Raw genomic sequence first — 14,642 nt, forward strand, 5'->3', positions numbered from 1 at the left:
TTTTAACACATCTAGGGGGGATTCTGTTGTTTGTTGATTTTTTTTTAATGAAAAATAAAGCAGAGATATTTTTCAATATCTTGGAGAGGCAATTGCCCCCACCCCCAGATGTTTAAAAATATCTTTTTCGGTAGCTTAATTGAAAAGAAACCGAAGAAACCGAAATTGCCCCCGGTTCTATATTTTGAATATATATTTTTTGTATCTTCATTAAAGACCTGAAAAAATCGTTCCACCCTCCCAAATTTTTGTAATTTTGCGCCCCCAATTGGTAGGTATTTGTTTGTCGAAACTAACAATATATTATGAAGTAATGGTGCGCCAATTTGCTTCTTAAGAATAAGCCTCAAGTATAATATCAGTGATTGTTAATGATGTAAGTTAGCTCATAAATTAGATAATACAATTCATAGCAAAAAAAACTAACTTCTTTAAATTGTCATTCCATTTTTCAGACAACAAAGCGCCCTTTAACAGCAGGGACGCTGTTCAAAAACTCGATGATTCTTTTGGTGAAGAATTTGACGTCGAAGGAACCCTACTATGTTCGTTGCATTAAACCCAATGACCAGAAGAGTCCAGTTTTGTTTGATGTTGAACGAGTGACGCACCAGGTCAACTATTTAGGACTGCTGGAAAATGTCCGAGTTCGCCGTGCTGGATTTGCTTACAGACAGAGTTATGACCGTTTCTTAAGAAGGTAAGGCAAGAACAGGGTCAATGACTGAAGTCTAATATTTAGGCAAAATAATTTAACTAAAAAAGTTTATTGCCTGTATAACTAGGGGAATTAGTACATAACGGTACTAATGAAAATAGGCAACAGGCTATTTCTCACTACCTGCTTAAGCACCTCCCTCCTACCTCCTACTATCATGAAATACCAAAGCAACTACCAACAGACTCAAATTACTGAATTTGCGTTCCCGTCAAAAATGAAGATTAAAAGAGTGAGAGGTCTCCCGCCCCTCCCACCATTAACTTTTTGCGCAAGGTTTGACATGTTGCACCATGTTTGAATAGAATTTTGGGGTGATCTTTTATCATTGCAGGAATAAAGTCGGGAAAATTCCTCTCCTAAAGGCATTACAACAAGGGAAATGATTTCCCCAAATGAAAAATCATTTTTGGCTGGAAAGCTGTTATGTGTTCCTCGATTGTTACAAATATTGCAATGTTTCTGTATTGTTGGTCTTCTAAAGAAGAGGATAGGACGGACTAATGGTCGGCATGTCTCCTGCCATCTTTTGGGGTGTTTATTTTCCCTTATTTATTCCATTTATAGCCTTGTTATTACACCACCAAAAGCAGCTAATAATAACTTGTACAGCTGTTCAGAGATAACGTTTAATAAACGTTATGTTATAATCTGCTGTATTTACTACCCTAACTTTATTTATTTACTTACAATGTATACCTACTGTGCTTACTGTACTTACTAAGATTGTAATTACTATCTATTGTCTCCAGTAGCTAAAAACTTTACATTCTTTATATTTTGTGGAATGTTCTACAAGCTATTATTATTCTTGAAAAACTATAATTATGTGATTGAATTAAAAAAAAATATGGCAGAAGACAGCACGTCCACTTCTATTTCGGCTGTTTTGGCTTGTTTTTTCATCTTCTCTCCTGTTTTTTTTTCCACTTGAGGTTTTTATCAATCCTACTTTGCGTTTACTTAATCTATTATTCACAATAGACATAAACCTTAAATATTTTTGTGGCACATCCTAAAAGCCAGTATTTTTGAATAGCTCCAGAAATCTGTTTGTACTTGAAAATCTAGACCAAGTCCAGCAATCATTATTTATTTAACGATATTGATATTCATTGAACCATATGCAATTTTTCTACAATTTTGACTATTAAAAGTTTCGCCCTGGAGTTTCTATGAATCCCACTATAATTTCGCCTTTCTAAATTTATTTTCTTCTCTGGTAACAAACCTTACTTTATTTTGATTTACTCTGAAATCAAACACTTCATTATCCTTTAAAACCTATTGTTCCTCTGCCAAGTTCTTATACCAAGTTCTGCCAAGTACCTATGGCCCCTCTGCCAAGTTCTTAGTATGTTCTTAGTTCTTAGGATGGTCATGATCCATCTTTTTAAAACTCCAATAGTACAACGGTTTTAAAGTTAATATGATTCGGTGCAAAATCTAGTTTATTTGTCCTCATGCAAGTGGCTACACAACGTTCATAAATAATAATGCAACAATGCAGCGCTATGACGTAGTCTGGCAAGTATTAGTAAAGTGTTGCAATTGGTTGGGATAGACATAATATCTAACTGTTTTCAACATCTAGTATAAATGGGACAATTAATATTTGTTAGTAACATAGTCTTAGCTGGTACCTTTTAGAAACAACAATTGCAATTTTAGAAATAACAATACAGATTGTGTTAGGTTTGATATGTTGGGGCAAAGTGATATAGTGTTAGCTTGTATACATTAATCCACTGTAAAACTAACAACATTGACTGGGTATCAGAAAATATAAATTAAAGTGGGTTTTAAGAATGTAGTTGAGACTGTCTTAAGGAATTAGTCATCATTTTTTTTTTTTTTTTTTTTTTACTGGAGAGAACTTTCTTCTTGAGGTATGCTATTTTTAAAAGTTCAAGGGGTTGATAACTTCTTTGTGAGCGGAGCCGACCAAAGTTGCTGCACCACTTCACGTTGCCCTAACATCGCGTATCAAGGCAAAGGTTCTTATTATCCTCTGTTTTCAAATGTAGGTGTTCTTATTATCCCTTATTGTCAAATTTGTTAAATTTTTAGGTTGCTAAGTCCAAAAATTATAAGTCAAAAAATTCTAAGTCGAAAAATTCAAGGCTCAAAAGTTATAAGTAAAAATAAGGGGGAGTAAAAAGTTGGGTTGGAATATTGGGGCCCCTTGGAGGCTGGGACATGGATGACCATAAGTTCCCTCTAAAAGAAGTGTTGATATAAGCACTCATTCCCATCAGTCTTAATTGGAATCCTCCTTGAATTGTTCTTGAGGTATGGTATTTTTCAAGGTTCAAGGGGTTGATAACTTCTTTGTGAGCAGAGCTGACCAAAGTTGATACACCACTTCACGTTGCCCTAGTAGCGCATGTCAAGGTGAAATTCTTATTATTCTCTGTTTTCAAATTTAGTTGTTCACAACTTTAAATTTAAATTTGTTAAATTTTTAGGTTTTCCTTAAGCTTCTGTAGTAATTTTTATAGTGGATATGGGTTGAAGTCTTCGTGTAGAGAGTACCTTAATCTAAACTTTGAATGAATCAAAAGAATTCAAAATTTATTTTTATTTTTTTTAGGGAGGGGGGTGTTAGGCTTCATTGGAAAGGAAGATTGTGGTCATTTATGCCTAATCACAACGTATTCCAACATTAAACGAGAGTCTAAAGTCCTAGGGAAGATTTTGACTATCCAACAGAGAAGATTAACACCACCTAGAAGCATCCAAATTTTCAAATTTTACATTTTTATAATCTATGCTGCTAAATTTTACTTTTCATTTGTTTTTTTTTATTATTATTAAACTAAACTTGAAAATAACTGGTTGAAATTGTGTTATCTGAAGATTTCTTTGGACAATATTTCGCCCTAATCCAAATACATCCCTTATTCTTAGGTATTGTGCATATATAGAAATGGAATCTATTTTTTTTTTTCATTGTCTTTTGTCTTGTAGAATGGTCAATCCAGACGAGAGAGATTCTTTTGGGATAATTGTGACTTAGTCCAAAACAAATATCAATAAATTATTTCAATCTAACCACCACAATTGAAGTAATTAAATGGTTTAATCTTTACTGCTTATTTAAATATAAGATTTAATTTATAATCAGATATTAAAACATTTTGAAAGAAAAAGTTTGAAAGAAAGAAACATTTAGGATTAAAAATACGGAATTCTTGAACAAGGTCAAAGATTAAATTTAATTTAAGTCAGTTTATGAAATAAAGTAGTGGAATAAATGCGAGACAGAATTATAATTCATTTATGGCCACGGTAGTGTCCTCCAGGAAAAAGTTCGAAAACATTTAGGACTAAAAATATGGAATTCTTGAACAAAGTCAAAGATTAAATTAAAATTAAATCAATTTGTGAATAAAGGATTGGAATAAATGCGAAGCAAGATTATAATTGATTTACGGTGACGTTAGCGTTCTCTTTGTTTCTGATCATTTACTTAAGCTATTTCTGTTTATTTACTATTACTCTGTATATTACTAAGATTATTCACTCTTTTCTTATCTAGGATAAACAATTTTGACATTTAAATATTTTAAAATAAGAATTCGATTGTAGGTACAAAATGATCTCACAGTACACTTGGCCCAATTTCCATGGCGGGAGCGATAAGGAAGCGGTACAGATATTAATAAAGGAACAGAATTTGAGTCAAGATGTTGTCTACGGAAAAACAAAGATTTTTGTATCATCGCCACGAACACTTTTCATGTTAGAACAGGTACTTGTAATCTCTAGCCGTATTTATCTGCATTGAGCCAAACTACGAAGTGCTATCATGTGGCAAAATTAATCTAAAACTCAAAAGAAAGAAAATAAATTTTCATTCGGACGCTCTTGTGTTGGTTTATCTTCAACTTCTTCCAAACAATGTGCAAGGCGATGCCTATGATTTGTATCTTACGATAAATTTAACCTAAAACTTAAAAAGAAGAAAGTAAATTTTAAATTAACATGATATAGGACAATTTCAATGGGAAGACTCAAAAACATTTCTTCTAAAAATACCCTAAAAAGGTAAGAATAGGCCACTTCGACTTTCCAGCGGCGCAGATCTCTGTTCCACGACCCTTCAACCAGGGGGCTGGGGGCCAGCAATCCCTTCCTGTTTACTTTCTCCAGATTTCTACCTATTTAGAGCTGAGTCGAATCTGGGGGAAGTACAGAGTTATACCACCAACTGCCGTTCCAAACCAAATAACCAGTAACACCAGATCTTGAACCCCTGTTCTTCACGGACAAAGGATCTCAAGTCTAGCTTGGTTAATTCTTATAATTTGTAATTTGGCTCATAAACACAAGGATTGTGAGTTTTAGTGCTCTCCATCCATTTCTTTTCCTTTGCCAATAAAAAAAAGAAACTCTATCTATAAATCTTTATAGATATAATCTTTATATCTATGAAAGCCTGTCTAAATTGTCTAAGTCTGCAAAGTTTTTGTAAAAGAATTTAAATCGCCACGAACACCTTTCATATTGGAACAGGTCTGTATAAGTTATAGCCGTAGTTCTGGTTAATCTTTATCATTATACCATATGAACATAAAACTTTTTCTAGAACAATTAGCGATTTCCCATAATTTAATACTGACTGTTCAATTTTTTTTTAACTGGAAGATATATAGTCCAAATGATATTCCTCTCTTGAAAAGCAGGACCAAGTCAGTCATTTACATTACATTTCTTGGTCTCCCCGCTGGATCCTGAGTAAGGTATACTCAAAAACTTTTGGTGGCTCATATTGAACATAAAGTTGGGCTTTCCTATTTAATTTTTGTTATTAATAAGCTCACCTGCGTTACAGTGTCTTTTCTGCGTTCCTGACGGAACAATTTATACAAATAATTCAAATAAACGGGGATAGGAAACAACCCTGCTTAACTACTAATTCTACATCCAACCGACTACCAACCTCACTTCCCACCTCAACTACAGCAAAATGATTCTCGCACGTTTCAGCTGTCGTCTTATTTTGAAGCCTTTCAGTTTGGCAACTCTTGCATTACTTTGTATTTCATCGTTCTGGATTATGCTTACAGATCTAGTTCTTTTTCTCGTTCTTTTTCTCTTTTTCCTCGCTCTTTTTCTCTTTCGTTTCGCAAAATATCTACTACACTTTCCCGAATAAAATTGTAATCTCTATCTTTTGATGTAGTCTAAGATTGCCTAATCCGTTGGTTTCTGTAGAAAAACAAATATCTGTTTACGACGCCCTGTTATTGATGCAAAGCAATCGATTGTTATTGATGCAAAGCAACGACGCCCTGTTATTGATTCAAAGCAGTCGATTGTTATTGATGCCAAGCAACGACGCCCTGTTATTGATGCAAAGCAACGACGCCCTGTTATTGATGCAAAGCAATCGATTGTTGTTGATGCAAAGCACGTCCTGTTATTGATGCAAAGCAATCGATTGTTATTGATGCAAAGCAACGACGCCCTGTTATTGATGCAAAGCAATCGATTGTTATTGATGCAAAGCAACGACGCCCTGTTATTGATGCAAAGCAATCGATTGTTGTTGATGCAAAGCACGTCCTGTTATTGATGCAAAGCAATCGATTGTTATTGATGCAAAGCAACGACGCCCTGTTATTGATGCAAAGCAATCGATTGTTATTGATGCAAAGCAACGACGCCCTGTTATTGATGCAAAGCAGTCGATTGTTATTGATGCAAAGCAACGACGCCCTGTTATTGATGCAAAGCAATCGATTGTTATTGATGCAAAGCAACGACGCCCTGTTATTGATGCAAAGCAATCGATTGTTATTGATGCAAAGCAACGACGCCCTGTTATTGATGCAAAGCAATCGATTGTTATTGATGCAAAGCAACGACGCCCTGTTATTGACGCAAAGCAATCTGTTTCTAATGCTGATCAAGTAGCTCATTTATAAACATAATTTTCAATTTTTGAAATTATTGTATTCTCTTAACTGATGTCTATGTCTTTATTTGTATTTATTATGGTTTATTTTTCGTATAGATATTTTTAACTGCTTTGTCTTTTTATTTTTTACGATGGGTTTTCAAAACAATAAATAAATAAAAAGTCGGTACATAGTTAAATAAATTATAAATAAGTATAAATTAATAGCAATAAGCAAAACGGTTTTCATGTTGGAATAGACAAGAAGTTAGAGCTTCCTTTGTGAAAAAAAGGAAAACAAAACAAAAACAAATGAAGTCGTGCCTCTGACGCTAAAAACATGAAATTTTGTATTTTTGGAGTTAAAGATTCGATGGTGTAATTTTTTCTATCAAGGACACTTATAATCAAAATTGGACGACTTTTTTTTAGTTTTTCTCCCTTTGTTTTGTGAAACTAATTGAATTTACTTGGAGATGCTCGAACGTTCGATGGTACGAATCCAAGAATAATAATAGGTTAATAATAATAATAATAAGGCTTAATGAATAAGAAAAATGAAGAAAACATGTTTCATTCACTTTATTAAAAATAGCTGAAAACTAACAGAAATTAAATAAACACCCAATTAAGTTCGAGTTATTTGAAGTACCAAGACAAAGAACAGAAACTCAATGAAGAGATAAACAAAACGAGACTACGGCCGGTGTAGAAAAGATAAAAACCAAACCGACGTAGGTATTTCACCTTTATAAAAACGAGGCATCTTCAGCGTAGAACAAACAAAGATAAAAAAAAAACTAAAAACACCTAAAAACCGCTACCAATATTAAACTAAAATTCTCGCAGCAAATCCACATAGGTCACTATTACTAAAAGAGTTATTTCGATGAGAACACCAAAGCAACTGAATAAGAACATATAAAATGGAAATGAAGTTAATTATTCTATTGCGAAATAATCTTGTTCTTGCTATCATTGATGCAATTCTCCTTGGTCTTGTATTTAAACTCATCCCTTGGTGATTTTGTAAAATCTTAATGCCCTCTTTAACAACTGGTTCAAATTTCCTGTATTCGTATTTATTGAAACATTGGCAAACATATATTTTTCTTTTTATTTCAGTAGCCTCCCTCGCCCATTGAGTAAAACCTTTATCATTAAAAATGACCATATCATCATCAAATTGTGCATGATGATCAGGATTGAAGAAAATGTGTTCTGCCGGAACAAAGGATTCAGGAGGCTTGCTCAATTTTAGAGCTTTTTTAGTTGAGTTGCGTTGCTCAATAAATCTTTGAACAGATTGTCGGTGAGTTCTGCCAAGATAAAACTTCCCACAAGAACAAGGAATTCGATAAACCCCACTTACAAAATTGCCCCGAGTCAAATCCTTTCCAGAATTAAGGAAACTGCTTAAAGGTCTTAGTGACTGGAAACATGTATGAATGTTATATTTCCGTAAAATCCGTTTAATTACCAAGGACATCAAAATAAAATATTTTTGTCCCCTGGATCCATCTTTGGTCTATTCTTACCTCAAAATCGGGATTTTCTTAAATTCACCTTTGGGTAATTAGGTTTGGGTAAAATTAGGAAGATTTTAGGGTAGTACCGGATTTTTGTTAGTGTTGCCAGATTAAGCCATAAAAATTAATAAGCAAAATTAATTAGTTAAATTCTGCAACGTTTTCATTCGTAGGAATTGAAATGTTAACAATCTGTTGTCTCCCAAGACAGCCAAGCCTTCAAAGGAAAGCTATACTTTCCTAAGATATTATATTTCTAGTTAATTTTTGCTGTTTTTGCCCACGTTTCTTTTTTTTAAGTTGGAGCTCGCGCGCCCGCTGCTACGAAAAAATGCATAACTGCCTACCTGTTTTCCCAAATTAATTAGGTTGTGTAAGTTTCTACTTATCCACTTAAAAACGAAGCTTCCACTGTCCTTGGTACTTCTTGTTGGAATAAATTCGGGAACAGATGCAACTGCAATCACAAATTGGCGTGCGTCGTCAGTCCTCCATTACAAAAAGTCTACGTGCTTTCAAAACTGTGATTGCTGTCAAAACTGTCGTGCTGTCATTACAAAAAGTCTATATGCTGTCAAAACTGTGATCGCTGTCAAAACTGTCATGCTGTCATTACAAAAAGTCTACATGCTGTCAAAACTGTGATTACTGTCAAAACTGTCATGCTGTCATTGCAAAAAGTCTGCATGCTGTCAAAACTGTGATTGCTGTCAAAACTGTCATACTGTCATTACAAAAAGTCTGCATGCTGTCAAAGCTGTGATTGCTGTCTAAACTGTCATACTGTCATTACAAAAAGTCTACATGCTGTCAAAACTGTGATTGCTGTCAAAACTGTCATGCTTGCAAAACTGTCCTGCTGTCATTACAAAAAGTCTACATGCTGTCAAAACTAACAATGTTTTGATAATCTTTCATAATTTCATTCGATGTTTCAAACCTATGAGCCGCTTCACTAAAAGTCTCTTAATTAGGAAACGATTAATAATACATTCATTATTGCAGGCTAGAGCGAAGTTAATTCCAGGGATTGTAATATTTCTGCAAAAGTTGTGGCGGGGATATATTTGTAGACAACGGTACAAGAGGGTGGTAGCAGTTTATCGAATTATGAGATATTATCGACGGTACAAAATGAAAGCCTTCGTCAAGGAACTTGTAACTGCGTTTAGGTAAGTGCCTTTGCAAATAATTCCAAACTTACGTCGATTAGAACCCCAGTATATCTAATGCACTCAACGTTTTCAAGTTGTTCTTTAGAATTTAGTGGTTAAGCACATGATTGATTCGTTTTTGTTTGATAAGGAAAGTTTTTTTTTTTCGTAAAAAAGCTTCGAAGTGAGGCATTTATTATATTAATATATCTATATAATTAATATATATTAATATATTTTTCATTTAATATTAATATATTTAATATATGTTAACATGTTTTTAATTTTGATATTAATATATTTATTTTATTTTATTTTATTATCAACTAGCTGTTGGGGTGGCTTCGCGCCACCCCAACACCTAGTTGGTGGGGGCGCTTGGCGCCGCCCCCAAGCCCCCCCGCGCGCGTAAGTCGTTACGCGCCATATTAGTTACGCGCCATTGTAGTTGTGTCCCTGTGTCCCACCTACATATAAATAGATTATCAGGTTTACCGACTCTTGAACATGCAACATATAATTGCCCATGGGAAAAACAATCCGTATTCAGATCTATACCTCATGATTCTAATGATTGCCCTTTAGCTTTGTTGATGGTGATTGCTAATCGAACATTCTCTGTGTCCCGTCGTCATTTATATATCCCCCTGTGCCCTCCGGCGCACAGAGAATATATTTTTTTTTAGCTTTTTTAGTTATAGCCTTTTTTAGTTTTTTTTATTAGTTTTTAGTTTTTTTTCTTTTTAGTTTTTTTTGCAGTTTTTACCTTTTTTTAGCTTTTTTAGTTTTTTTTGTAGTTTTTACCTTTTTTTTAGTTTTTTCTACTTTTGTATTAATACTAAAGTCAGGGTTCGAACCTGGAACCTCTCGAACCTAGAACCTGGAACATAACGCGTTACCAACTCAGCTACATCGGCTTGAATACTCTTGTTTTTGAATTGGTATATGATGAAATAATTCAGACGTCATATGCGGACAAACATGACGTCACTCGACAGACAGACAGACAACTTATTTTTATATATAATAGGACAAACATGGCGCACAAAAAACTTCCATCGTGTAGTAACTACTCTAGGATTCCTGTACTGACTTGAACTCCTTGTCTTATGCTCGTGAACAATTGTAACCGGTGAAAAAAAAACGCTGAAGCACTTCGGCAACAAATTGTTTTAGTACTTAAACATAAATAGAGCATTATAATATCTCACTAGACCAAAAATGAGCACTGGTGATATACTGGTAAAAAAAGTTAAAAAAAAACTGGGAAAAACTGGTAAAAAAAAGAAGACCGCTGAAGCACTTTGGCAACAAATTATTTTGGTACTTTAACATAAATGGAGCACTATAAAATTTTACTAGACCAAAAATGGACAATATCTTAAGTTCAACATACCTGGATCTCTGAAGAACGTTAATCAACACTAGTCTGCACTCTAACCACTTTGTTTTGTAGCACTCTCTATGTATGAAGATGAACTACGAATGCAGGAGACCATAGAGTAGCATTGTATACTAGCTGTGTATGCACAAGAGAGAAATAAAGTGCCCTTATGATATTATGCTGGAAAATATGCTTAAGTTTTCTTATCATTCCGATGCTACGTGTAATCTCGGGATATTTGTGACAGACATGATTATTAAATCTGAGGCACTCAACCAGTACAATTCCAAGAAACTTCACTGATTTAGCACACTAGATGATGATTCCACTTAACTGAATCTGTTGAATCCAAGGATAATAATTAGGGCTTCTACCATATATCACCAAGGAGCTCTTCTTGTGGTTCAACTGTAGTTTATTCAGTATCATCCATTTTTAATGTATAGCATACCACTTTTCAAAAAATTTAGCTGCTCCTTTTCTGTCCTAGCAGCCACCGTATAATGGGTATCATCTGCAAAGCTCGGTAAAATAGCCTTAGCCTTAGAAACTTAGGAGCCCCAGAACTAATCCTTGAGGAACACCACATTTTATACTTTTGTCACTTGATTTAAAATCTTCTATTTTAACGCACTGGGTCCGTTTATTCAGAAAAGAAATTAATAATTGCAATAAATTAGACCGAATACCACTATCTTCGCTCAGAAAATTCTGACCTATTTAGATATTTTTGTGAACAGTCATCACAGTCTCTTGTTTTCCCACGGTAAATTTCATTGTCGATTGTTTTCTTTTCATCTTTCCCTCAGAAAGTTTTTTCCACACCTTTTTCTTTGGCAGTTTTGATTCATACATAATCTCACTTAATTTCTTAAGACGTTAAAGACAACAAATACGTGTTTTCCAGTTTCCAACCACAGATCATTGTTCAAAATTTTGTTTACAATTCAATGTATCTCGCTGTTGTTAGTTCCATGCCTTTTTCCTTAGCTTTCGCCATTCTCGCTTTCACTGGTTTTCTTATCAGATTTATCTGTGCTTCATTTTCATTAATCAGCTCAGCGAAATAACCCCGAATACCAGTATCTTCCAACTTTTTCAGCAATATTTCCTTAATCACGCAGTCGAAAACCTTCTTGATATCTAAAAATACTGAAGCAACTTTCAGACCACAGTCCAACGCGTTATTAACAAACGACGTTAAAAATAAAATAACTTACTCGGTCGACATCACTTTCCTGAAGCCAAATTGAGTAGAATGAAAAAATGATCTTGATTCCAGGAACTTCACAATTCGCTCATATATTAAATTTTCAATTGCTCTAGATATAACAGGAAGTAACGATATCGGTCTATAATTCTCCATATCTTCCGAGTCACCTCCTTTAAACAAAGGTTTCACCTTTGCTTTTTTAAGCAATCAGGAAAAAATTCAAATTTGAAACACTCGTTAATTAAAAACACGAATACCCTACAGATCACAGGGTAGACACCACGGAAAATCTTTAGAGTAATTAAGTCAGATCTGGATGCACCATTTTTCATACTGTTAACAACTTCAGATACTCCACTTAATTTACTGGCTTCAAATAAGCTGACACATCACATTCTTCAGAAAGGAACTGCGTAAACGCACCATCATCTTGCTCGGGTGAGACGCTCGATCCATTTTTAGATCCAACGGTAGAGAAATGTTGGCCAACTGATTTGATTTTGACACTGCTCGGGGCAATTTCACCCAAACGAGACTGATCTGGTTTAATCGCAGACTTAATTAGCCTCCATGTATTATTAGAGGATTACCCTTTGCCTCTTTAAACTTAAATGCAAAATACTCAGCCTTAGACTCTCGTAATAAACCATTCAATGCATTATTATAAGACTTATAATCTTCCTTAGTCACACCTTTCTTCCGAACAAATTTGAAAACATCTGGTTTCTCTTTTTTTCATAGATAATCATAAACGTTCCGTGACCCAAGGTTTTTTTTAGGTACGCCACATCTTCCTACCTCTTTAATACTAACGTACTCTTGGAGAAGACCAACTACTTTATAATACCACTTATCAAACTTATGATTAATATCCATTTCATCGTAGAAAAACTAAAATCAGAGTTTTCAAGGTACTTTGTCATCACTTCTGAGTCAACTACACATTTGGATACTTTAGCTAGTGCAGCCCCACTATTTATCTGTCTTACCTGGCCTACTGTAATCATTACTCCAAAATGGTCAGAAACATCATTTAATAGAACTGATGGGTACTACGCTTATAGCTGGCTTTAGACCCAAACTTGATATCAAATCAAGAAACTCTTGAACTCGCTGATTGGAATCAAGGTGTCGCAAATCCAAATTAAAGTCACTACATGCGAATCACGGCTGATTAGAGAGAGATAACATATTCAATTCCTCTCCCAGTAAACTAATAAATCCCGCAGAATTTCCTAATGGAGTTCTATAAATCACCAAAACAAAACATTTAAATTCGTTACTAGATAACTGTAGCACTAACGACTCGAGAACCATTTCCTTGTGCTTTGTTAATTTCGTCTTAATTGTAACACTTAAATCATTCTTTATATAAACTGTTAGACCTTCGTGTTGATGCGACTCTATTTTTCATTATTAACGACTAATTTGAAATATCTATCAGCGACGAATTATGATCATTTGACCAAGTTTCAGTAAGTACCATCACATGCGGCTCGCTTTCACGTGAAAGGTCTTACAAATGCTTGAAATTAGTGCCAATACCCTGGCAGTTCAGATGAAAACAGAAAGAATATACGGTATAAAATCACGGGGCAGATCTGGAAGAAACTTATAAGTGGCTTTGGAATATCGCTCACCAACACTATTAGAATCACAATCCCGGTAAAGCACTCCACCTCCTATATCCCCAAGAGTGAGTGGATTATTCTCCAGTTCCCTTAATAAATCACAATCAAAATTAACCATTATAAAAAAAAACATACCTTGTTGATGTACTTGAATAATAGGAGAACCAGAAAAAAAAAAAAATCATATTTTGTTCGCAATCCAAAAGATGAATATCAATGTAATACGTAAACACACCTAAATGAAAACAAAAAACAATTAATATCACAATCATGTTCATAATCATGTTCATTTAACACTTACAAAAAGAATTGTGCATAATGACCATGTAAGCCACAATACAATCATTCCAAAGCAGCAAACCATTCGCATAATAGACATGCCGAATACAATATTACAACTAAATTAAACTCTTTTTCATCCCTTACCTTAAACAAAAGTCTGTGACGTCTAAGACTCGAAATGACTTTTCACCAGTAATTATTTGCTTTTGCTGTTAGTCCCAAGTTCTTTCAAGAAGGCATGCATGAATATATTTTGGAGGCGGCATTATATTTAGGGGCAGGGGAGAGCAGCAAATTTGAAAACATACGAAAACGGCTGGATCATGTGGAAAGATTGGAAGTGGATGATCTGTACGATCTTGAGTTTGAAGGATCTAAGGATGCAAGGGGTCATTTGTATACACTCTTTTAAACCGCTTGAATTTCTGTATTTTATTTTGTTTAATACAAAAAAAAAAGCATTGTTACAATCCATTTTTACAGTCTTGAGACTGCAGACTGTAAAACTCTTCTAAAACAGTAGAAGGGTCGTGAAAATACCGAAAAAATATGAGTCGTCAAAGAAAAGAAACCCTTATATCTTATTTAGATGTTCTCTACATATAATATCTTATTCATATGCTGAAAGGTAACATTCCTTATGGAATTTTCCTATGAAACGATTTCAGTGATCAATATTCAAATACTGATCGGAAATACTCAGATGGTACTGAGATAGCATTGATGAAGAAATGTTATGGTAGTTATCTCCCCATATACTTTTTTCAGGATTTGGATCTTTGGCATTATGCCCCCCCCTCGGTCTAAAGGTTTCAAGATTTTTCTC

General features: G+C 34.4%; 1 protein-coding gene across 1 annotated transcript in view; it reads left to right on the top strand.

The window, feature by feature from the left end:
• The window catches only part of LOC136041464 (unconventional myosin ID-like), a gene marked incomplete at its 5' end in the record, with an annotated part of 92,942 nt that overhangs the window by 66,903 nt on the left and 11,397 nt on the right, over window positions 1-14,642 (top strand). Inside the window, 3 exon segments of the mRNA XM_065726149.1 lie at window positions 456-700; window positions 4,310-4,472; window positions 9,158-9,324. Coding sequence (XP_065582221.1) covers window positions 456-700; window positions 4,310-4,472; window positions 9,158-9,324 — 575 coding nt within the window.

This window comes from Artemia franciscana, unplaced genomic scaffold, assembly GCF_032884065.1.
Source record: "Artemia franciscana unplaced genomic scaffold, ASM3288406v1 PGA_scaffold_23, whole genome shotgun sequence".
NCBI lineage: Eukaryota > Metazoa > Arthropoda > Branchiopoda > Anostraca > Artemiidae > Artemia > Artemia franciscana.